Here is a 25,524-nt window from a genome sequence, read left to right as displayed (position 1 = left end):
GATCTTCACAGTAGAGAGCTCCTTGGTCTAGGCGCAGTTGTCAGACCGCACGACCCACCCATTACATGCCGCGCAACCATAATTCACCCATTTAGGCTTGTTTGGCCTCTCATGGGTTCTTGTGCTTTGGGCTTTGGGTTTTCCACACTTGGCTTTCCTTTTGGCTAGTGCAACCCTTACCTGCACCAGTCTTTGCTTTGCAAGTTCATAAATCTTCCTCACATTTGAATTTGAATCCTTAAGTATTTATTCAATTTGCCATTAGTTCTGTTCACAATGTTGCTTATAAACAATTTGGTATTCACTATGTTTAACTTCCAAATGTTCGTTTGGTATTCAGTATCACTTGTTCTTAATTAAATAGCCGTTTCCATTCAGTTCGCTGTTCAATATGATGTGCTTTCACACAAATAGCAATTTCCATTCAGTTTGGTATTCAATATAATTTGCATTCACTTGTTCTTATTGACCGATACTTGCCTGAAGTCCGATGGGAGTGCTCCGGTCTTCTCGTGTCCTCTGACACTCACCTGCTCTTTGCATCTCACCAGCGGCGGTCCAAGCTGTTACCGCTCACCTCTTCCATATCGGGAAGCAAACCACGTTTGTTTTACTTACTCACCGGGAATGTACTTGCACACTCTGGATTCCCAGTTCCTCGCAACGAACGGGGACAGCGTTCTCTCTGCTCGTAGCTCCTTTCTGCAGCAGGTCAGTTGTTTGGCAGCTTCGCCTGCTCACCTTCCATTTGAAGGCTGCCAGTCCTGTGAACATCACATGGCCCATTCTCCTCAGGTTCTGCAGGTCTTCTGGGATCGTTGCCGGTCTTCAGACTGACTAGTTTCACTCCAACCTGGCGGTTCTCATTCTCCCTGCACATAGTTGCCTCTCTTTCCTGTATACACATGAGCCCTATTAAGGGGCCTGAGGTGTGTGTTGTTGACCTCAATAGCCTGGCTGTAATTACTGTAATTAGCCCAATTAATGGGAGTGGTGTTGGTCATAGGAAATGGGCATTGTTCCTAGTTGTCTCTTCTTCTTCTCAGTACTTGATGGACATTTACAAGGAGAGATAGGGCAGGAGTGAATGTAGCCCATGAAGGATGAGGGGAGGAAGGGTGAGTCTATATTAGGAAAGGGGGGATACCATGTCTCGCCATCTGACACTCTCTCCCCAATGCCCAAGGGCACTCCACCCAGGTGATCCTCCCTCGTTTGTCCACCCCAGGGTCAGGATCCAAGAGCGATGGCCTTTCCCAGGCCACCTGCAAAGAAGATCCATGGGGAATAGGAGGAAGAATACCATCAGGGTGCTCACATCGTCCTCTGTGACACTGTACAATGTGGTTTTCTCTTTGGGGTTAAAGAATATATACTTTCTTAAGTCAGGCTCATTCTCTGAATTCCAAGACACAGTCTCCCAGCTCTAACACAAGGGTCTCTGACTTCAAATAAAAGTATTTGTGATGCCAACAAAAAATGTCTCCTATAAGAAGAAAAAGCCTCATGGATTCCAACAAAATGTTTTTAAGATTCCAACAAGAAGTATTGGGTTTTATCAAAAGTTGTCTACCACTCCTACAAAAGTCTCTGAGTTTTTTTCCCTTATCCTGTGTTCACTCTCCTCTCTTCCCTTTTAGCTACTTGGTCAGCTCTTTGGCTTTTTGTTCTAATCTTTTGGAAGACCCTCTTGACTGGGTCTTGGACAATATGGCGCTTTCATGGTAGGTTTTGGAAAAAGCAGACTTGGGCAGTGTAATAATGTCTTATATCAGAAGGCTAGCAACGGAGCTGCTCTATAGACTTGGTCTGATTCCCTTTGCCACCTCCCTATCTTAGACTCCTGGCTCTAGACCCAAACACTGTGTCTAGCTCCTCAATGAGTTTAAAAGCCTTGCATCTATTATGACCTACTCTTACTCTCTTTGACCCTGCTCTCCTTGCGTTCTCCTTTCCAACTCCTCAATACTCTGCTGCACACTTGTACCTCAACCAAACCAAGGGCCCTTGTGTTTGATTTGAGACACTATGTATTGGAATTCTGAGACTTAGCTTGAAATAAGAAAGTATATTGTTTAACCCCAAAGAGAAAACCTTCCTGTAAAGCATTATGGAGGACCACCATGACAGCGTAATAAACCACATGAGAACAATCTACTGTGTTGCATCATATGTGGCGTTTTTTATTGTGTATTGCATGCTTGTAGTGTGTATGCATACTCTGAGCATAGTTTGCTTGCTCTATTATACTCCATGCATATTGTGCTTACTTTGTCGGGGTGTGACTCCCTCTCTTTGATCCTGCTCTACCTTTCACTTCCGACCTTCCCTTTCTTAATGTCCTCCTCCTATTTAACCCTTCTTCCAACCATAACTCACTTGTAATGAACTAGTATTGTATTATGAGTTAAGTTATCATTTGTAGTGTGATAAACTTGGTATTACCCAAGATTGATGAAAAAGAGCTAACTGAGTTGATTGATTTTTTCAGTTTTAGACCCATCTCGGATGAGTTATTGGATGTTGTTACCAGTAAACTCAAACTAACTAACTGTAAGGGGGATATAGGCCGAGCCATTACTGTTAAAGCATGTGCACCTTTACTGATAGGTGTTCTTACAAAATGTGTTCCTGCACCACTCCTGGAAAAACATGTACCAGAGGAATTTCAGAGGGCGTGGATTACGCCACTGCTCAAAAAACCCAATTGGACCCTGATGTACTGACAAATTACAGGCCAATCACAAACACCCCTTTCCTACTAAAAATGCTGGACAGAGTGGCATACAAACACATTCGTAGCCACTTGACCAACTTAAATACATTGAACAAGTGGCAATCAGGCTTCATACCAGGATACGGGAGCGAGACTGCCCTGTTAGATCTCAAGTCCAATATATTGCAGTATATAGACAAGGGGCACACATCCTTGCTTATGCTACTGGAATTGTCTGCTGCATTTGACCTGGTTGAACACACATTACTTATCAAAAGACTCAAGAGTGTGGTTAATTTCAGTGATAATACAGCTGCATGGACAACGTCTTTTTTTAGAGAATAGGTCAACCAGGGTCTGCAGTGGTACAGCAGAAGCAAGTCCAATCCAACTGCAATATGGCGTCCCTCGGGTGGCATATCTCTCGCCGTCCTTATACAACATATTCACGGTTCCTTTATTCCAGCTATTGGAAGAAAGAGGCATATGTTTTACTAACTATGCTGATGACACACAGTCTGTCATGAGCCTATCAGGAACCCATGAAGAATATACTCAGACTATTAATGATGTATATGGATTAATTGATGAGTGGATGCTAAAAAGTGAACTTGCCCTCAATAGTGAAAAAACAGAACTCATGGTAATGGGTACCAACACTCCAGTGAAAAAACTGGGATCAGAATACCAGTATTTCCAGGTAGCTGGCTGTAAAATTGTAACAAAACAAAAAGTGAATACACTTTGAATGTATCTTGACCAAAATGTAGGCATGCAAGCACAAGTTAACTCACTTGTGTCATCTGCAGCCTATCATATCAGACTGTTAGCGCATATTCGCCTATTTCTCACAACTAAGAGCTGTGAGTCAGTGGACAGGGCCATTGAAGGCTGCAAACTCGATTATTGGAGCAGTCTCCTAGCTAGGAGCACTAAGGGTGACTGTGCAAGACTTCAAATAATCCAACATAGTGTGGGTAGGGCAGTGATGGGACTAAAGAAACTCTGATCATATTTCAGAGGCAAGACAAAATCTCCACTGGCTTCCCATAGAGTCAAGAATATCATTTTGCTTCTTGATAATCATGTTTAAATGCCTGAACAGACTCAATCCGCAATATCTTGTGGAAACTATAGATTGGAAACCTGCTCTGAAATCTCTCAGATCTAATAACATGAATCTGCTGGTGGTGCCTAGTTTCAAGTTTACCATTGTATGCAAAAGGGCCTTTTATGTTGCAGCCCCTACAGCAGCAACAGTGGAATTCCACCCCACCTGACCTGAGAGAAATTAATTAAAACCCTGAAAGAGTTTTAAAAGAAACTAAAGACTGATTTATTCTGCTAGACTCACCTCTCTGTTACTAATTTATCGGTCAGTGTTGATTTCCTGTATTGTGTTTGAATGTTTGGCCTTCTTTATTCCACCATCTTATAGTGCCCCTATGCCCCCGGGCCTCTGGTTGCGCGATACAAATAAATACATGTAAATGTTAATATTAGGGAGATAATCATTTGAACTGAGTGTTTGCACCTATATATTTCCATTCCAATTCAGAGCAGAGAGAGACATTCAGCACCTTAAATTCAAATCTGGTGTTTGTGGGATTTGGCGCATTCATCCCATTCCCTTCTCCTCTTTAATATCTACAACCGAAGGTTTTTCTATTTGCTCATGGACCAGGGCCTTTCCTATTTTTATGTAGACACACAGATGTTTCTACATGTCGGAGCTCCATAGGAATTCTTCACACTCAGTAGACTGAAGCCAAGTGAGTCTAAGACTGAGATTCTTTTTCTCAACCCTGGCCATCCTATGAACAACCCGAAAAATATTCAATTTCCTCTTAGACTGTATGGGCTGAATACAATCTTTTCCCGTTGGGTCAAGAATCGTGGAGTCCTGCTGTGGCAGTCTGATCTCAGAGTAGGTGCTCAGGTCATTTCTGTAACCTGGGGGATTTATTTTTGTGCTATATTCATCCTTATATTCAATCATATTTCCATGATGTGTCGTATGTCGTAGCCTGTGTGATCAACTCTGGACTGGATAATGCCAATGCCCTCTGTACATGGTATCACCCGATTACTACGCATCACAATATTCCACAGACAATAAATCAAGTAGATCCCCTGTATATCAGGACCTCCGCCTACTTCCGGGATCTCCACCAAATTGTCCTCAATGCTGCAGCCCATATCATTTCTGGCAAATGAAAATGGGGGTATAGCACCCTGCTTCGCTGCTTTCTCCATTGGCTGCCAGTGAGGTTGGCTGTTCCTTTATATTATCTGCCTTAAGTTGATATCTTTGTATGGACTGGCTGCATCCTACTTAGATGAGAAGGTCATAACCTACACACATGCGACTCTAATCAGCTCCTCTTCATAATTCCCTATTCCAGTTTTTGGCAGAGAAGTGATATCAGATTTGTGGTTCAAAGCGCCAATTTGTGGAATCCCTTTGCTGTGGAGATCCAGGACTTGCGCGGTTTTCAAATCCCTGTAAGGCGGGAAAGATGTACCTCTTCGGCTCGCATCCCCTGGCACCGTTGTTTCTCCTGTTGACCATGACCTGTGCACCCGCAGCCTGCCTCTGATTTTGTGAACCTCAGTACTTGTGCATTTGTGGAGTCGCATGCAGCAAAAGGAAAATATTTGTAAAACAATCTAATGAAATTGCATATGAAACTTCAGTAAATTCAACCAACTTTAATATATGGCTAATTAGAAATGTGGTGATATTCCATGAAAGTGTTCAGAGGTTAACGTTCAGGGCTTAAGTCGAGGGTACACGCGGGGGGACGGAGTCCACCCACTTTATTCAGAGGGTGGACTCAGTCCCCCCAGCTAAAATGAGAAACATTGAATGTCCCCTTTGAATTTATGAATTAAAACCAACCTCGTGGATCAAACCAAAAACTTCAGGACACTTCACCACTGCACTATATAACCTGAAGAAAAATACCAACCAACTAAGGGTGAAATGTCCCATTTCGGTACTGCATGTCCCAGGGAAAACATTTGTATTGGTTCTTGGAGTTTAAAACATGTACACCTTTTAACGTTTTCAAAACACTATTAAAAGAAAATATCCTCTCTTGGTTTTGTGTGTGTGTTGATTTTATGAAAGGGAAATGCAATTCGTCCTGCACAATTTGGGTGGTTATGCAAAGCCGATTCAATGAAATGTGCGTATTTCACCTTGATATGCTAATTTTTGGTGATGTCACATCCCATTGCATTTGTTGATGAGTTCCCCCACTTTAATTTTTAGGACTTGACCCCTGTTAACGTTTAAGTCTGGGGCTTTGTATTGTCTATACATTCTTATGTACATTAGGAGCAATATATTCCCTTAGCACACCAGGGGTTAGAAGCAGTGACAAAAACGCTCACATTTCAATTTTGTTAGAACGAGTTCAGGACCTATATTTCCAAAATTGACTAATTAGATTATCATCCTGTGTGGCATTGCCATGGGCTGCTTTGGGAACTGGAACATTCAACAAGAATTCCCCAAATCGAATGAGGAAAGTTTGAGTTATTCATTTTAAAAAAGTAGCTATATTTCGAACATTTAATGTGGATCACTAATGTTGTACCTTTCATTTCACTTCATGAAGTATGGGTCATCTTTCATGCAAAACATGCGTACAGAGACTGTGGTATATTTGATGAGTGTTATGATTATGGTTTTAGTGATCAGTAAGGAAAATACACTTCCTGCAAACGCTAAGAATTGAAGCACAGAGAAGAAATATCACCCGTGAAGGTATATTCGATCAATCATTTAAGAAAAGTATCGACTTAGTAAAGAGTCGAGTGGCTCATGTCATGAGCAGAAAGAACTACAGGCAGGTTAACCATGCTCCAATTGTTTATCAGGGCATGAAACTGGAATGGGCTGAGCTTAGTACAAGCATAAAGACAAGTGACTTGTGAGGATGTAGATAAAAGCTTCTTTTCCAATCAGCGGTCCTATCGATTGCTGATCATAAATGTCTCAGAGGCGGCCATTTGAAGTACTCTCCAGTAGGCACCAATCTGTGGTTCTGGTGATGTCTCTGTGGAGGCCTGGGTGCCAACCAGAAGAATTACTTACAGCAAGAAAAGCAAAAAGCAGATCATTTTGGGAAGAATTGCCACCATTCTCTGCAAGCGACACTGTGTTGCTACCTTAAGCTGGTGGAGAAAATGGTGGGCTTTACATGGGAACTCCTCCATAAAACTGTCACTGTGTCTAATTGCCATTGGTGATTGCCAGTGGAAAATCCCAGTCAGTGGGAGCCTTTGCCTACCAGTAGCAGGCTTTGTATGACAGGAAGTCCCACTCGCTCAGCTGCAGCCCCACCTACTGCGGAATCACTACAAAATACTGAATCTTATTACTGCGAGGTAGAAACCCTTCCATGGAAAACAATGAATGTCCCCCCAAAAATAGATGGGGGTTGGGTAGGAGTATTTAATAAAGTGGGTGGGATCTCAGGGGGTTTCCCCCACATTACAAATACCTAAAATGTGTTATTTTACATGCAGGGTTTTCGACCTTGCAGTAATAAATTCAGTAGGTTCACGTAGATTCCCTTCTGCTTGTTGGTAGGGACTCCCCACAAACCTGCAAATGCCCCAGTGTGCCTAGAGAACTTTGCAGGTTGAAAGGACGCGGCCGTGGTTTTTTTGTATGCCCACTCCTTTTGATATCCTCTGTATGGCTCATTGCATGTTAGACAAACAATGCTTTCTGGATCAGACACATGCCGGTGGAAAGGGTGAGAAATGGGTATTTTTATCACTATGGGTTAGGGCCCATCCCTGGGTTAAGGATTTAAAAGGATGCAGAACCTGTGGTGAGTGGTTTATTCCTTCTTCCCTTTCAACATTTTCAGGCAACCAAGTCCTGCATTACTAGGCATTCCCTCTCAAAGTTAGAAACGTAAAAGACAACTCGTAGAACCTGCTTAATTTAATGAGGGCATGTGGCCGTGGGGTAATAGTTAGTCGCTGGTGCCCATATTAAAGTAATTTACCACACTCCAATGTTGGCAGATGTATCCAAAGGGAAGTAGGATCCAGGAATAGTGGGATTACAAAAAGCAATCAAAGGGGTGTTTGGGAATGGGCCAATCAGCTTGTTTTCCCATCTTTCGGGCCGTTTGCATTAAGCAGTTATCTTGACTGGCAGGGTGCATTGTCTCCACAGTTTGCACAATGATCATATAACCCGAGGGTTATATTATATATAACCCTAGGGGTTTTTGACCTCTGCTCCTCCTTTTAGATATGGACTCTGGGCCTCTACTCCCTGCGATGGTGGGGATCTCTTCCTCTCACCTTGTGCAGACCTGCTGTATTCCAGGATAAAACAAGATAAGAAACACCTATACGTTGATCTTATTATGGGCAGTTTTTGCCCGGTCTCTGCTGGCTCAATAAAATAGATTGTTTTTTTTGGGGTGGGGGGCGAGTCTCGAGAGACTGAGGCCAGGGTTGTACTTGCGTAGAGCATAAGCCATGGGAATATGGAAATACAGCCCCCCATGCCATTGCCCATGTCATCCCTATGCCAATATCTGATACCCTAAGTGCTGCGCAGTACATACCGGTGAGCAAAAGCCCCACCTACCGTGGCAGTGAACCACCCTGAGAACCTATCTTCAGTTGAGCCTATAGCGGGTTCCTGAATCGCTCTTGCCATATTGTCAGTATTGCAGGTTCTGTGAAATAAGACATGTTGTGGTCAGCCCTACAGATAATGGGTGTATCAGCCAGTTTTACTCCCTAAAAATAGTTAAGTACTCCACAAAAATAAAAATAGGGAGTAAAGATACTCCCAACAAAAAAATAGGAAACGGACAAATAGAACCCTGTGCCCCTGCTGTCACCAAACAGCTCCATAGATATGTATGGACCAGTAGTCCAGGTAGTACCAGAGGAAGAAACTACTATTATAACTGCCTTATTGGAACAAGTAAACATGCATCTTTTAAAGTACATGAATACCTAGTTGCAAAGAAATAATTATTCATTAAACATTTCCGTTTTCTAATTGAACCATTTGTATTCACTTATAAAATACTCTCATTGGGAATTCGACTTACATTTGTATTCCCTAAAAAATCATTTTACTCCCCAACTATAAATAGGGGGGAGTAAGATACTCCCACTTCTAAACCCTATCTGGAGCACTGGTTGTAGTGTAAGATCCATGGGTCAGAGACTAACTATATAAAAAAGGAAAGGTTGACATTTGTACATTTGTACTTGTGGGGTATCTGATGGGCCACTTGGAATTAATTGTTAAGTTTATTGGTAAAAGGACTTTGAAATTGAAATACATTTCGTAAGACTCCTTTTATACAGAAATTATATAAATCATTTTTGGGGAGGCAGTGCCTACTCTTTGAACTTATGAAATTGCAAGAGAACAATGCAATTTCCAGCAACTGTTCAACAGAGCATGCTCTTAAATAAGTAAACTCGGCTGTCATTGTCCTTAAACGGCCATGCTGGCAGAATCTTTCTTCTCTTTTCCCATTACTCAGACCTCCACTGTGAACCTTTCCCTAACACTCTTCTTTTTCCCCCAGCATATGATCATGGCACCCAGTTTGGAGTCACTAGGTGACACCAACAGGACGTGTCTGGATTTAGGAACCAGGAAGACCAGCCACAGCGAACATCTTGGTTGGAAGGGAGTCAAGAGCACGGTTTTGGCGCACGAGCAGGGGCTCAGAACTGCCATTGTTGCATTTGTGGGTACAAAACACTGCTTGCTCCTAATGAGTGGAATCATCCTTTGGCAGCGACTCCTATGTGAGCTGTCTCTTGCCCACGGTAATCCCCCCAAAAAACGAATCAGAAAACAACGAAGCTGAAAAGATTGAGGTTTTTTGGTCACATGTCACCAGTATTTATGTTTACCCTTTTTTTTATAAATCGATGGGGGTTGGGTAAGGAAGGGTATAAATAAAGGTACAGGGTTGCAGGGGGTCTCCCCTTCTGATTATCAAAATAAATAGTGGGAAAAAATTATTTTCGGAATTCGACCAAAAAAACCTGTTTGATTTTTTCTGTTTTTTTAACATAGAACCCTTGTGCACAACAGTAGCAGAGGAAGCTTTTGGTGCCAGGGGGGTGGATAATAGGGCTCCAGCGGAGGCTGGGGGCATACTGGGCACCAGGGGGATCCCTGGGGGTGTGGCCTTACCTTACCGCACGCCCTACCCCTGCGCTGGCTGCGCCACTGGTTCTGAGTATGGGTGAACTGGCACTGCAGAATATTTTCTCTGTGCCCTCAACTTCAAGGTGATTTTAGAAGACGACCTACCAAAAGGGCATTAATGCAGGCCGTATGCCAAATTGTGAGGTTGACCTTTCATATGTCAGGTAGCTGGACAGAGGGCTCTAGCAGGGTACATCCTTCTGGCTGAGATCTGTATTCACACTACAGGTCAGAGGTTCATTCCAGGGTGGGCCAAATAAGCCTCCAAAAGAGCCTTCCAACATTTCCAGTTTCAAAGGTGAGTACCATCAAATTGGGTAATAGTAACCTCTATCCATTCAAGCGTCACCAGGTGGCAAAATCTGTGGCAAAAATGCTGTTTATAAAATAAGTTTAAAATAAGTTAATAGGGCATTGCAAGCAATTCAGTTCTTTGTCTATCGCATTTCCACATGACAAAATCTGAGGTTGCCTCAGGAAGAGTCTCTGAACACATAGAATGTTTGCTCACCGTGGAAACACAGCTGCCACCAGGTGAGATGAGCAAGCAGCAAACAGCAAGCAGCAAGTGAATAATCCTCACCTTTGTGCACTTTGCCAGTGTTTGCTGAATTTCACTTTTTCATGTTGCTGCGTTCATAGTTTTTCACACAGCCCTTTACTATGTGGCTACGTCCCGGAGTTCCACGAACTGGCTACAATGAAAACCCACCACTCCTGTAAGTGGCCTTCCTTCATTGCACCGCATTGATCTAGCCTGCATCATCTTGAAGTCTGCATTGTTGCCACTCTCTCCCTTGGGTCACAGTGTTCAAACCGCTACTACTGGCACGCGCACCCCACACAACACAAGCTTTTGCCGGGTCCAGATGCTACCCTTTTATTCCACTCCACAGTGGGAGAGGGTGTTAGGTCTACGTCAGCCTGCACCACAAGTGCAAAGTAATCTCTTGGCAGACACAACTGGAAACTCAACAACACATTCCAACGGGCATCCCGACTGTCAGCAAACATCCACCTAACACATTATGTACTTTTTCAAATTGCCTTTTTTTTACAATGTTTCCTTTACTTATTTATGATGGTCTGATTTGTTTTAATTACTATTTAGAAATATTTCAATAGTCCCTATTCTGCTGACAAGGCCGGCACGTGGAACTTAAATGTAAGAATGTATTGAAACTGACTAAGCCTGAAATGTAACCATAAACACTGCTAGTAATGTAATAGAATAAGCATGTGTCAATACTATAACTTATCAACTATGTAACTGTACAATGAAGTTTGCAATGTAACCATATTCTTAAACTCAAGCGCCCAGATGCCTAAGGGTTAGGCACGCTATATAAATGCAGTAAATAAATAAATACATGTCAGGTAAAACCGACTAGCAAAAATTCAAGAAAATAAAGACATTAATAGCAACCTGAGCATGTGACTCTTGAATCTGTGTGCAGCTGGGTCACAATAAACAATTGTACCGAGGACACCAACAGTTTATCATAATAAGGTTTCGATTGGCTGATTGAGAATCTCCATCAATTTTCGCAAGTAAAACGTATTGATATTGTTGACCCAAAATATGCTGAATGGATGTGCGCGACTGCGCGGTGCTTCAATTCCAGCTATTTCCTCCTGTTTGTGATGGTTTCTGCTGAACGGGAGCGAACACGAACATAGGATATGCTTGCACACTGCACACATCATCACCAGGCAATATCACCACCCGCCATCCCCACAACTACAGCCACCATTTTCTTTGCAGCATCCAATGCCAAGGAACTCTGTTGACCAACATGGAAGGTTTACCACAATGACAATAAAAGTCCCACTGGTTCTAAAAATGGTAGACTTCTAATGAAATTAAGGCACACTTTCACAATTCCCTTAAATAAAATGCACTTAGCACAATGTCATCATATTTTTGGCGATGATTGTAATAGACTCTTACTCTTTTGTAATAGAAAGCATGCACCTTTAAAGAATCCATATGAAAGTATCCTGAAACAATGAGACTTGCATTTGGAAAATGTTACTTATTTCGGTAAAATGTGTAGTTACAGTAAAGAGCCGGAGCTCGACTTACCTGCATTGAAGGTTTAAAGGGGGATTTTCCTGGGAGTTGGGAGAGGGGGTGGGAAAGCAGAGGGATGCAGGGAAAGGGAAAGGGAAGCCTCTTTGGTGAAACAGGACAGCTGGGATGGATGAGCCCCGCTCTGGGAGAAAGAGACCTGAAGATCCAGGCCCAGGCAGATCGAGGGGGGATATGCACCTGCCGATGTAAGTCACAGGGGATCCTGCGACCTGAATGCCACATGAGACTGTAAATAGTACCAAGGAACTTTTTACACAACCACATGGATTGTTTCGTGTTACAGGAACTATAGAGGGTTCTATGCACAAGGCACTGCACCGCTGATGGCACCAAAGGGCCAGGCTAAGCGCAATTGACTTCCTTAACCCCTGCCCAAACACCTACGGGCACAACCAATCTGGAGAATCTGAGTGTCTCCTATGCTTGGAGCTTTAAGAAGTGTTTGTGGTGGCCGCCAGACAAGAAAGGTAACAGTGTCTGCTAGGGCTCGGGCACCTGGGCGGCAGCATGCATGGGAGAAAATTGAGACAGCAAGATGCCTCGTTTCTACGCTTCAAAACACAAGTAGTTCAGGTGAACGCAGTGCAGTCCAAGCTCCCTTCCCTCATTCAGTCTCAGCCTTCCACAGAATCTTTATGACATATGGAGTCAAAAATGGAAGACCTGGACAATTTCCCAAGAGTAGCAAAATGCCTATTCTAGGACTACCCGAAGTAACTGAGAGAAACAGCTTGAAAGATGTATTGGAGGATTTCCTGTCATGATTGTGCTCCAGGATGGTCAAGGATTTCCAGTGCATTCTTCAACTAGGTAAGGAGAGAGTGGTTCGAGTGATGTAATGGTGGCAGTGCCAAATGCAGAAAGCTCAGGAGATGACTTGAGGCGTATGAGCATTCACAAGATATGCTGCACTCATGAAAAAGAGGTTCCTGTTTTCCTGGGGTCGCTTTCAAGAAATGCAGCTAAGGGGCAAGGAACTGTAGGCTATTACGAGGTATATGTTGAAGTAAAATTCCAGCATTTCTGCGGTAAGACTGAGGATGCAGACAGAGGGCACAGCGTTCTTCTTCAGGCAAATTGAAGCAAAACACACATCTCGAATACAAAAGGCCGAAAAAAAAAATATCGAATTTTTTTTTCAATGTGTTTTTTTCCAAAATGGGGGGGTTCCCCCCCAACCCCCCTTTTTTTCATTTTTTTTTATATATTACCCCTTTTTTTTACTTACCTGACCCCAAAAACATATATAAATAAATAAATAAAAAATTCGATATTTTTTTTTTCGAGATTTTTGTTTCGGGCTTTTTGTCATTCGAGATTTTGTTTTCGAGATTTTGACTGACCACCATTCCTAGATAAGATCAAAAGGGTGACAGTGCAACAACGTACTACTTTTCTTTTAGTTCTCAAATGTGAATGCATTGTCTGTTGCCATACAATTAGGACCTCGGCTTGTCCCAGCCATGGTCCTTCATCCAATCAAATGCACAGTCTTCTGCTTTGTGACGAGCGCACACCAAATGCACACAACAGAAACAATACCTTGTGAGCTCTTCTTTAATCTTCATGGGTTCATGCGGGTAGAATTTCACTCTAAAGCACATGGTATATGGTGGATGAGCTGAAACGTTATAAAGAAAAAGCATGAGGTCAGCGGCAGCCAAAATATGGCCTTGATGATACTGCATGAGAGCCGGTCAGTACATTTACAGAACAGCCTGCTGGATGATCGAGATCTGCATTGGCAGGCGCGCGATAAATAAAAACAAACTGCATGACGGGGGAGCTCGAAGCATATGCTTAGTCCGCACATTAGTCACCAAAAATACATTTTATACATGCCTTTCCACCTCACAGTTTCTGAAGGTTTGATGTTATTCTTTCTTAAATGATGATGCTTTCCTATAAAAAATTAAAAGAGGAAAGTGGCCATAAATCCAATTGCAGGTACAAATGGCTGCCGGGGCAGGGTCTTTATTTTCTTTACAACTGTGAGGTGCAAGTGCGTCATGTATAATTGTAATGAGAATGCTGAGCAAATTCAAAATGGAGGCAAAGAACTTTCATGGGGCCTGGGTGGCACTCTCTTAGTGGAAACTACTCACCTATTTTAATTGGAGCAATAACTGGGCTTTCATGATAGACATACTAAGTAATCTCTTTCAAGGTATTATTTATGCAACATATTCTAATGTCCCAAAGGTCAGTGTAACTATGGAGGCTACGGAAATGAAAATGAACCTATATCTTCAGTTTGCCTTTAAATGTTCGAGTGTACAATTACTTGATTTTTCTCCAGACAAACTGATCGATTTCACCATGCGTATTCTATAGTTAGTTTCGTTAGTACGTTTTCTCTCGTTATATTGTCTTTGACAAAAAAGGCAATGCAGTTCACTAAAATGTTATATTAAAAACACTGTATTGTCAAACATTAGGCCCTTTACTTGATACTCCACATTGACGGCATTTCTCCATTTGCTCAATGTTCTGTGGCATATGTCCTGAAAAAAAAGAAAGGACGTGCCCCACCTCCTTCAATACCCCCGGTTTGTAGCACTTAAAAGTCTTTTGGTGGTGACAGGCCTGGGTGATACTGGAAACACACGCCTTACAATTAGATTCAAAGGGAGCAAGCACATATATTTAATCCTGGCCTGGTAAAGATGCCAGTTGTATATATTACCGTACTTTCCCCAGCATGTAAGTGTTCTCTGAGCTCACACATGGCCCAAGTAATTAGGCAAAACCCATACCACTGTCTCTTCTTTGACAGGAACAATTTATAAAAACAGATTTACAGTGCACAGCATTCAAACACGTTTGATAACACAAATCTATCTGCCCACCTATTTAATTTTGGGTCTGGGCTTATAGTAGCAAGCACAGAATGGATCCCTCGCTCAGTTTCCAGGTCCATATGGAAAGTTTGAGAGTATGGGCTTGAGGTGCAAGCCTCTGCTGTTGTCTAAGAACACCTAAAGATGCTATGGTGCAGCAATGCGCTCCCTGTCATTTAGGTTGGGATTCACTCAAGTTGGCCAGCAAGTATTAGATCCATTGCTCTTCAAGGCCACTCTGATTGCTGCAGCCTGCCTCATTACTGGCAAGAGAGAGGTTGATCATTTTATGCCTAGCCTGCTGTCAGTGTTCTGGCCTCTCCTCAAATCCTGCATTCTCTTCAAAATAGATTGCATTCACTGCTAACACATTCACCTTTAGGTACCTATAAAGCGGTCAAAAATACAGAATACATCTGGACCACAGTCCAACAGAAGCACTGACATTCTCACCTCCTAAAAGCTTGGTGTAAAAGTTCCCCAGGAATGCCTGGCCCGAGGAGGAAGAGGAAGAGGAGCAGGAGGAAGAGGCAGAGGAGCAGGAGGAGGAGGAAGAGGAAGAGGAGGAGGAAGAAGAAGCAGAGGAAGAGGAGAATGAGGCGGAGGATGAGAAGGAGGAGGAGGAAGGTGAGGAGGAGGAAGAAGAGGAGGAGGAAGAGGAGAAGGAAGAGGAAGAGGAGCAGGAGGAGGAGGAGGAGGAGGAAGAGGCAGAGGAGCCGTAGGAGGAGGAAGCGGAAGGGGAAGAGGAGGAGGAGGAGGAGGAGGAAGAGGAAACAGAGGAAGAGGAGAATGAGGCGAAGGATGAGGAGGAGGAAGAAGAGTAGGAGAAGGAGGAGGAGGAAGGTGAGGAGGAGGAAGAAAAGGAGGAGGAAGAGGAGAAGGAAGAGGAAGAGGAGCAGGAGGAGGAGGAGGAGGAGGAGGAGGAGGAGGAGGAAGAGGCAGAGGAGCAGTAGGAGGAGGAAGAGGAAGGGGCAGAGGAGGAGGAGGAAGAGGAAGCAGAGGAAGAGGAGAATGAGGCGAAGGATGAGGAGGAGGAAGAAGAGTAGGAGAAGGAGGGGAAAGAGGAAGAGGAGGAGATATAATTGTATAACATGTTCCAGAACAGATTTCTTCAGCTGCTAAATGGTGTAACAATACAGCTTCATGGAACGTGTGATGGGTCATTATAACAGGATAATGACTGGTCCATGAGTTGTGGCTGGGGAGGCAGCCATGGGTCATAAAAAGGAGAAGGGTTATTATGCCAAGTGATAGCGATCCCTCCTGAGGTCTATAACGTTATTTGTATTTAGTCAAAATAGCAACATAGGTTTGGAGTTCCTGTGTTGAAGTAAAAAACGTTAGTTTAATAGTGTGTAAAACTCATGCACAAAACATGTCAGTAAATTAAACGTTGTTTTTTTGCACAACTTAAATAACAAGTTCGCCATATGTATTTTAACAGTTTTAGCATGAGTTGCTTTAGGTGTAGGTTAAAAGTTAATAGTTTATCTTTACAAAAGTACAAGCATTGCGCCATGTTTTAGCTTTCACTTAGTTGTGCTAAATTGGATACGGACTATCAAGATGAAGGAACGGTCAAGAGTGTCTTGTTGACAGAAATCTTGCTGGAAAATGCATTGTTTTTTTTAAAGATATATTTATTGGTTTTTTTAACAATGTAACAAGACACAATCATGATCAATAAGACATTCTCAAATATAGATCTGGTGTCTAACCCCCCCCCCCACCCGCCCCTCCCTCCCATCACCAAGACCACGGGCAGACCATCAGTGACCTTCATGTCCGCTTACAAGCCAGGGCTATTACTTCTGTCTGAGGCGCTGTTCGGCGCTTTGGGGTGAAGCAGCGGTACCCAACGCTGTAGTTCTTCGCTGGAGTCTAGTCTTTGTTCTTGAATTGCAGTTTCCCATGCTCCGATCTCCCCACCATTGAGCTTCGCTTGGCCATTTAGGGCTTTTCCAACCCATGGCTATGCGTCTTTTCGCAGTGATATATATCAGATCTTTGAGTCTATTGAGGGGTTTGTTTTTTCTGCTGCGTCTGTAGTTGCCTAATATACAAGCCGCAGGGCTATAGACTTCAACTTCAACGTCCGCTTCTGCAGCTCTATCTGTTATTTGAGTCCAGAAACCCATTATTACTGGGCAACCACAGAACATATGAGTCATTCCAGCCTTGGGCCCGTTGCATTTGGGGCGCACCTGAGTTCCAGCATCCTTGAATCTTGAGATGGCTTCTGGCGTGAGGTAGGCCCTGTTGCTAATGTACAGTTGGATGAGTTGTAAGCAGGCATTCCCAAAGATTTTCTTGTGATAATGGGTTATCTTTTCCCATTCATTGTCTTCAAATACGAGGCCCAGTTCACTCTCCCATTTAACCTTACATTTGAGTTTGTTTCTCGTCGTGCTTAGCAACAAGGCCTCGTAGAGTCGTGAGGTTTCATGGCCTCAGTCTGCAGTGTTAAGCATAGTTTCTATGGTCTCGTGTTCCATTGCAGGGTTAGCAGCATCGGGCCATCTGCTCTCCATGGCTTGCATTACTGCCCCATGCAGCAAGAACTGTCCTATAGGTAGCCCTGTGGCCTCACTGAGTTCAGAAAAAGTTAAGGTCCTTTGTTCATGAACCAAGTCTCCCAGCGTGGCTACTCCGTAGGATTCCCATTGGGTGCGCACTTCTTGACGTACCCATGCTCGTTTCGCCATAATTGCTGCTATGGGAATTTGAGGTGAGAATGGGTCTGTTGTTCCGACATTTTGCAGGCCCGTTTCCAGAGCTGGATTCCCAGTTTGGCCATGTATGGGCAGTGTTGTGTAGTGCTCTTCTGCGTCCAGAGTAGGTCTCTGAGTAGAAGATGGAGTAAGGCGGGTTGGAGGAGTCGAGTGTCCACTGTGCTCTCGTCGTCCATCCATCGCATCACATGCCTCAGCTGGCTGGCTAGGTAGTACAGTTCAAAGTTGGGGACTTTCATTCCCCCTCTTTCATAGGGTCTTTGGAGTGTTTCTAACGCTACTATATGCCTGCCGTTCTGCCAGAGGAAACTCCTGCAAAGTTTATTTATGTTTTTGAAGAATGAGGGGGGATGTTGAAGGGCACGTTAGTGAAATTGTGAAGGAGGCGGCGGAGAGCCACCATCTTGAGGAGGCCTGCCCGTCCGGCCACTGAGAGCAGGAGTCTGCTCCAGAATTCCATAGATTTTGCGAGGGGGTCCCTAGCCCTGACCGTGCTGAGGATATGTTCAGTGTGCGGGTTCCGGTGTATGGTGATTCCCAGGTACCTGAAGGACGTCGCTTGCCATTGGCGATCAAGGAGGGGTAGGGACCTGTAATCTTCAATATGTAGGGCTGCGAGGGGGTAGATACAAGGCTTGTCTCTGTTAATTTGGATTCCCGTGCATTTGTGGAAACCGTCTAGGGTCTCAAGAATGTATGGCAGGAGGTGTTTGGGATTATGCAGGTACAGTAGTGTGTTGTCCGCATACATGGAGACGAGGTGGGTCACTCCATCTATTTCGATACCTCTGTCTGCGTATACCTGTCTAAGGTAAGCAGCCACAGGTTTGTTGGCGATGATATATAGCATGGGAGATAGTGGGCATCCCATTCATTTGCTGGAATATGTTTTGTTCGTGCGAACCCTGGCGGTTGGTTTAGTATAGACTAGTTGGGTCCATTTCAAAAAGACTGGTCCTGTCCCCATTTTTACCATGGTGGCATACAGCCACTTCCACCGCACCAAATCAAAATCTTTGGTGGCATCTAGTGATGCGACGGCATATTTTTGGGGTCTTAGTTCTGTGCTATAAATGACATGGTGTAGCCTGCACAGGTTTTCAGTGATGGAGCGCCCTGGGACGTAACTTGTTGGGTCTTGATGGATTAGTTGGGGAATTACTCTACGTAGTCTGTTCGCGAGAAGGGCAGTTAAGATTTTACTGTCCATGTTTAACATGGAGAGAGCCTGTATGAGCCACAGTCGGCTCCGTCCTTACGGGTTTGAGCAGGGGGATGATCATGGCCTCACTCATGGATTCAGGGAGGGTGCCGCGTTCGAAGGCCTCATTGAGCACTTGGGTCAGCAGGTGGGCCAAGGTCTCTTCGTATGAATTGTAAAACTCTCCAGGGAGGCCATACATGCCTGGGGTTTTACCGGATGGTAGGGATCTAATGACAACTTTTACCTCATCCGAGGTAATGGGCTCATCCAGGGCTTCGGCTGATTGTGTGTCTAGTTTGGGTAGCTCAATGATGATTTCAGTGTCAGTGGGGGGTGAGGACTCAGAGTACAGGTTGCGATAAAACTCGGAGAAGACTGAGTTAATTTCCTCTTGGGTGTGTGCAGTGGTGCCATCCGGTTTGAGTATGTGGCAAATGGGGGTTCGGGGTGTCTCCCTCTTGTAAAGCCAGGCTAAGATTTTTCCGAGTTTATCACCTAAGGCATGGGTCCTCTCAATATGCTTGGCGTAACTCAATTTACCCAGGGATTCCCAGTGTGTTAGACAGGCCTGCTTTAGCTCGGTTATTTTCCGCAGAGGGTCAGAGGTTGAGTTGGCACTGTTCTCCAGTTCCTCTAGCTCCTTTTCAGAGCTTTCCAACGAGGTTACGATGGATCTTTGGGCCCCTCCTATAGCTGCAATCATCTCGCCTCTCATGACCACCTTGTATGCCTCCCAGGCAGTGCTCACGTGTTTCACACTGTTCAAGTTCCTCAACCAGTATTCGTTGGTGCGGTCTTTTATATGCTTGCGAAAGGCCACATCTAGCAGGGATTCGGTCCTAAGCTTCCAGGTAGGCACCGGGGGCCTGGGTGGGGATACTTCCCAGGTAACCACCAGCGGGGAGTGGTCTGACAGTACTCTCGGCAGGTACTGTGCATCACTAAACATAGCTTGTTGCTCTTGGCTTACAAAGAAGTAATCTAGCCTAGTGTGAACAGAGTGGGGTGGAGAGTAAAAGGAATATTCTCATTGATCAGGGTGCAATTCTCTCCATAGGTCCAGGAGCAATAGCTGATGAGTGAGTTTAGATAGTATCTTGGCAGGGGGGGATGGACGGGTGTGCTTGCTATCTGATCTGTCCTTTAGGGGGTCCAGGGTGTAGTTATGGTCCACCCCCCAAATCATGATATTGTCTCTATAAGGAGTGAGGCGTGGGTACAGGGAGTGAAAGAAGGCTGTTGCGTCGTGATTAGGTGCGCAGGTGCTGATTAGGCATAGTTCCTTGTTTTCAATGCAGCCGTGTATGAGTGCCATCCTGCCCTCGTCGTCAGTTTTAGTGCTTATCAGCTTGAAGGGGATGGTCCATATCAGGACCCCCCTGGCATATGAGGAGTAAGAGGATCCAATCAGGGTGCCCCGCCATGTCCTGGCTAATGTCTCCAGTTTATTCCGGGTTAGATGTGTCTCTTGGAGCATAGCGACCCCAATCCTGCGCCGCCTCAGGTATGCATAGATGCGGTGTTGTTTAACAAAGCTATTCATACCTCTGACGTTCCACGTCATCACTTTGATCTTGTCAGCCATGAGCATGAGGCGGTCCTGCGACGCTTCCAGGCGACATTTGAGGTCTAGCTGCTGGCTCGTTGTATGTGAAGCTTCTCTGTGGTCTTGGTGTTTCCCGTTTCAAAATCTCAACATTGATATCAACACCCCATTTCCCTCCCCCCGATAACTGTAAACTCCCCCAACTTTGAACAAGTCCAGCGGGGTTTCCCCCATTATGACAGTCCTGTTTCCGCTCCGTTGGACCACACATTGGTCTTCGGGTGCCCTACAGGCGGGTAAGTGTACCCAAAAAAGGAAACTACCAGGGGGTAGAGGGAGCGTTGGGTCCGGTGCCTCCTTATGGAGGATCGATCCAGCTGTACTTAGGCTTCATTGTTCTGCGGTTGGGCTATTGTGGGCAGGAAGGATGTTCCTGAGCTTGATATATGTGGGCTTAGCGCGGCCTCCGTTTTTTGTCTTCAATGTCCGGTAGTTGCTGTGCATCCATCCAGTCTCGGGCCTGGGCTGGTGTGTCGAACAGGTGGGCTTTATTATTGTGTATGACTTTTAATCTTGAAGGGTATAGTAGCATTTAACGCAATCCCGCTGTTTTCAGTCTAGCTTTAGAGTACATAGATTGCGCTCTTTTCATTTGGACCTGGAAGGTATAGTCTGGGTAGATGGCAATGTTTGCAGTGTCCCTTTGGATCTGACCCCCTGATCGCGAAAAAGCCAAGATGACCTCTCGATCCCTGTAATTGAGTACCTTTGCTATCATTGGCCTAGGCGGGGTGCCCGGTGGCGGTCGTTTAGCGAGGGACCTATGGGCCCTCTCAATGGAGAAGCCTTGGGAGAGCTTTCCTGCACCAATTTCCTGCAATAGGAGGTTCTCGACGTAATTCGTAGGATCCGAGCCTTCGATACCCTCCAGTAATCCTAGGAGGCGAATGTTGTTCTGGCGAGCCTGCCCTTCGACCTCCTCGGCTCGATCCTCCAGATTCTTGACTCTTTGTTGAAGTTTGTCTACGTCATGTAGAAGTTGGGTTTTAGCTTCGACATTTTCACGGACGTGGGTTTCCAATGCTTCGGTTCTGCTGGCCAAGGAGCGAACATCCTGGCGGAGGAGGCTCAGGTCAGTGGCAACTGCATCTATTTTATTTTCCATTGTGGCTTGGGACAGTTTAATAGCTTCAAGGATCTGGGTGTTGCTGGGTTCGGTTGTTGCTTCAGTAGGGCTATAATGTATGGTTTCCGCAGTGGGGCGGTCAGGGCTCACAGGACCACCAGCCGTGAAGGTGTAGATGGTGGTCTGGCGCTGCTTGGATCGTGCGCCCTTCACAGACATCTTGTCAGGAGTGGGCACCCCTCCCTCCAGGGGCCCAGTAGCGTGGTCCAGGGGTCAGAGGCAAGAGAGTTGGCGCAGTATAGCGTGTCGGCTGTCGTAGTTCTGGTCGTGGTGGTGCTTGTGCTGGGCAAGGTTGGTGTGTGGGACCTAGCAGCAGGCTGCTAGGTGCATGCAAAGGGGGCACCAGGGTCTCAGGTGACTCACATTCCAAAGCCTACCCAGGCATCAGGTATTCAGATGGGTTAGCTAGTGATATCTTATATGTATCGTCTGCAATCAGTCCCTACTGGGGGACGTGTTTATGCCTTTTATCTCCTCATGTGTCGCTGAGGTGCACAGGAGAATCCTGCAGACCGGGCCATAGGCCTGCAATCGCTTGCACAGGGTGTTTTCTGTGCCAGAGGTATTCGGTGCAGTGAGGGAGGTCTACCAAACAAGTCCAACTCCAGACCTCAGAAGAGGGGCACAGGGGAGGCAAGAGCCGATGGCTTTTGGCTTATGTTGTAAGTTGTGTCCTTTATGCCATGGTGGAAAAAAAAAAGGAATAAAAAGGCTTCAGTGTCCTGCGCTGTGTTCTGCGGGCCCTTCACATGCAGCAACTTGCATGAGCCGTCCTCCGCTTCATTCTGCTCGTCCGAGCGATGAGGGAGATCCGGGGGGGGGCCGTGACTACACCGCGTCCCACCCGGGTCCAGGTGCTTCTAGCAGGAGCGGCGCGCGTTGCAGTTGTTTCCCCTTAAGGGTTGTGGGCTCTGCGAGGATGGCCGCGGGGCCCGCTCGCCAGTGCAAAAGATCCGCCGCGGTGTCTGGGGGGGAGGGGTGGCACACAATTACGCCGCTGGAGCCCAGCACTATCCACGGGCCTCACTTTTGGCTCCCCCCCTCCCGCTCACCTCTCCGGCGCTGATCCGCGCCGGGCTCTCAGTGGGGCTGCTCCAGTGCTCGCAGGTGGGGCCGCTGCTCCCTCCTCGCAGTCCTCGGGCCCGGGAGCTCTCGGGCAGCTCCCCGTAGTAGGCTGGGGGTGCAGCGCCGCCTCCTCTCTACCACTCGGCGGCACGCTCGGTTCGCCAGGACAGGTCTCCGGGCCCGCTTCTTATTACAGCACTGGGGCAGCTACTCTCTGGAGGATTCCGCACCGGCGTCAGGCGAGGGCTGCCGCAGCTTCCGAGCGCCACAGCCAAGCAAGGGGGGTCAGCACGCCCAAGCCGCCATCTTGTTCCCGCACTGATGGTGCACGGCGTGCAGCGGCGGGCAGCTTTGTGGGGTCCGCAGGCGCCTCCGGTACAGCAGAAGAGGTCGTGAAGCACCAGGTTAGTGTCCGGAGCCGGTGCTAGGATTAGCAAAGATTAAAGTTTCGTTAAAGCCTAAGTATGGCAGCTTATAGTGGGCACATCAGGTGGAGCACACCAGAAGCACGACTTCCTCACATGGCGGCTGGCCACGCCCCGCCTAGAAAATGCATTGTTGTTTCTTAAATGTAGGAACATTATGTTTGTCTGTCTTCTTTTTAAGTCAGACTGTTTAAAATTCAATACCAGTAGATGCTACATTCCGAGCATTCTGATAGGTTGAGAGGAGTTGAATAGTGGTGTCCATATGCTAATATAAGGTTAGCATCCCGTTCAAAGGGCTGGAATGGGGGGTAACGGCCAAGGCAGCCGAAGTTATAGGCACAAGTGAAGCAAGGCCTTATAACAAGGCCCCCCGGACGTTACCCCCTGTTCAGTCCTTGGAATGGGATGCTAATGCTATTAGCACCCCAGATTACAAAAGTGGTAACTCAGGGTATTAACAAAAAAAAGTATTTTTATTCAAAGAATGGGACACGCACGAAAGAAAATACTGTGCCAAGATGGCTGCCATGGTTGTGGAAGGCCGGGCTCCATTTCCGTGGCAGCTACAAACTGTGGAGGGAAGCTGCTGCGGCGGTAGAGGAAGGTGCCGCCGCCACAATCAGGTAAGTGAGCTGGGAGGTGTACTGGGATAAGTTAAAAAAAATATACACCTTTCCTCATGAAGTTAATGTAAAGCAAGGCCACCTAAAAACCTGAACCTTAATGTGAAACATCTGTTGTCCTGTTTCATGACAGGCGTTTGGTTTACGTCCTGATAGAAGCACAGAAACAATCCTTATTTATTTTATTGAGTGTCCCGAGGGCAGCGGGGCACAACATCAGAGAAACACTAGTGCGTTACTTGGGATAACATTTAAAGGGCAGTTTGAAGCATTCCCTACCTTATGGCAGCCTCTGACACTGTAGACCCCGCTAGGCTGGTTGACAGACTCCAGCATCGTTTTGCTGCGGAGGACAGTGCACTCCACTGTAGCAAGTCCTTCCTGACCTGCTCTCCTCGAGCCTAATCAGCTGTTCTCTATTCTGACACCTGTGACATGTTGTTGTGTCCTGTGGAGATCTTCATCTCCTTGGTTTTTGAATGCATACGTAGGTACCGCAACTTCCATCCAATGTATGCAGATGATACACAGCCAAGTCAGTGACGTACCACACTGTTCATAATGAACTTCTGCCTGATTACTTGTGGTTCTTGAATGGTTCATAAACACTGTTTCAGTTCTAGCAAGACAGGGACAGTTAACATTCAGCCAGTAACTCTCTGGCACAAAGGCTGCAACTGAAGGTTGTAAAACCAGCACAAACCCAGAAAAAACTAATATCGATCCAAGGCCTTGGTCTCTGGAGCAATTTACTGTGTGACCTGAAACAACATACATGTTGCAAAAGATTTAAGAGTGGTACACCTTAAACTGGACTTTCTTTTTCAATGGCCCTCATTACAACCCCGGCGCTAAACCATGGCGCTATTTGCACCATGGTTGGTGCCTGTGTTGTAACGAGTCTGCCATGGTGGAATGGGGAAATACCGCCCCATTCCAAGGTTGGCGGGGCGGTATTTCCCCATTTCACCATGGACCTTCCCCATTCCCATTTTCGCCTCATAGGGCTCAATGGGACTGGGGAAGGCGCTAAGTACGGTACCGCAAATTGCGGTACCGTAATTAGCACCGAGGTCCCTTTGCGGCACCCTACTTTAACAGCTGGTAAAACCAGCCGTTAAGGTCGGGTCCCGCAAAGGGACCTCGTAATCAGGCGTTAAGGGTTTAACGGCGCCGACACCTTTTACGGCGCCGTTAAACCCTTAACGCCAGGGTTGTAATGACCCCCAATGTGTCGACTCTTCCATAACTTTGCCCATGTTCTTGATTGCCACGTGCAACAACATATTTGTTTGTGTTTGTGTGTATATGATCTGATTTATAAGCACCTGATCCACTGTCACCACACCACTCTGAAAAGCCTATTGTGTGCCCTTCTTCTCCAACTTCTCTGTTTCCCCTTTCCTCTTTTATTTCCTTTGTACACTGATGTGGTGTGTTGTGCACAGGGCACATTACAAATCAAAACAGAATAGCATAAATACATAGATCAACTGTAGGTTCTTCATACTGGTGTTAGTGTGCACCTCTATCATGCAGTCGCATAATCGGGGTAAGCCGGAAGGCTCCTACTGGCACACGTCCTTTGCAGGATATTTTACTTAACACAATCAACATTTTCACAGAAGCCTATGCACTGTATACTTCAGAGGCAAACAGCCATAAAGCATGCAGAGACCCCTGTGAAGGTCTCATGACCGAAGCCAGTGCAAGACATTGGGCCTCATTAGGAACTCAGCGGTATTCCAGCGGTAAATCCACTGGAATACCACCCAACAGAATTGCTGTTACCGCCACTTGGTCCAGCAGATTTACCGCCGGATTACAAGTGATGGTGGCAGTGTTAGTTCCCATTAATATGGTG

At 45.7% G+C, this 25,524-nt stretch overlaps 1 protein-coding gene across 1 annotated transcript in view; it reads right to left on the bottom strand.

Moving 5' to 3' along the window:
- FRMD3 (FERM domain containing 3) overlaps nt 1-25,524 on the bottom strand; it is a 924,195-nt gene that overhangs the window by 264,047 nt on the left and 634,624 nt on the right. The window contains exon 4 of the mRNA XM_069625881.1: nt 13,579-13,657. Coding sequence (XP_069481982.1) covers nt 13,579-13,657 — 79 coding nt within the window. The remainder of the gene's footprint in view (nt 1-13,578; nt 13,658-25,524) is intronic.

The sequence above is a fragment of the Ambystoma mexicanum genome, chromosome 6p (assembly GCF_040938575.1).
Source record: "Ambystoma mexicanum isolate Mex_15411 chromosome 6p, UKY_AmexF1_1, whole genome shotgun sequence".
Classification (NCBI taxonomy): domain Eukaryota; kingdom Metazoa; phylum Chordata; class Amphibia; order Caudata; family Ambystomatidae; genus Ambystoma; species Ambystoma mexicanum.
Note: the sequence above shows the minus strand (reverse complement) of the source record. Positions and strands in the feature narration are given on the sequence as shown.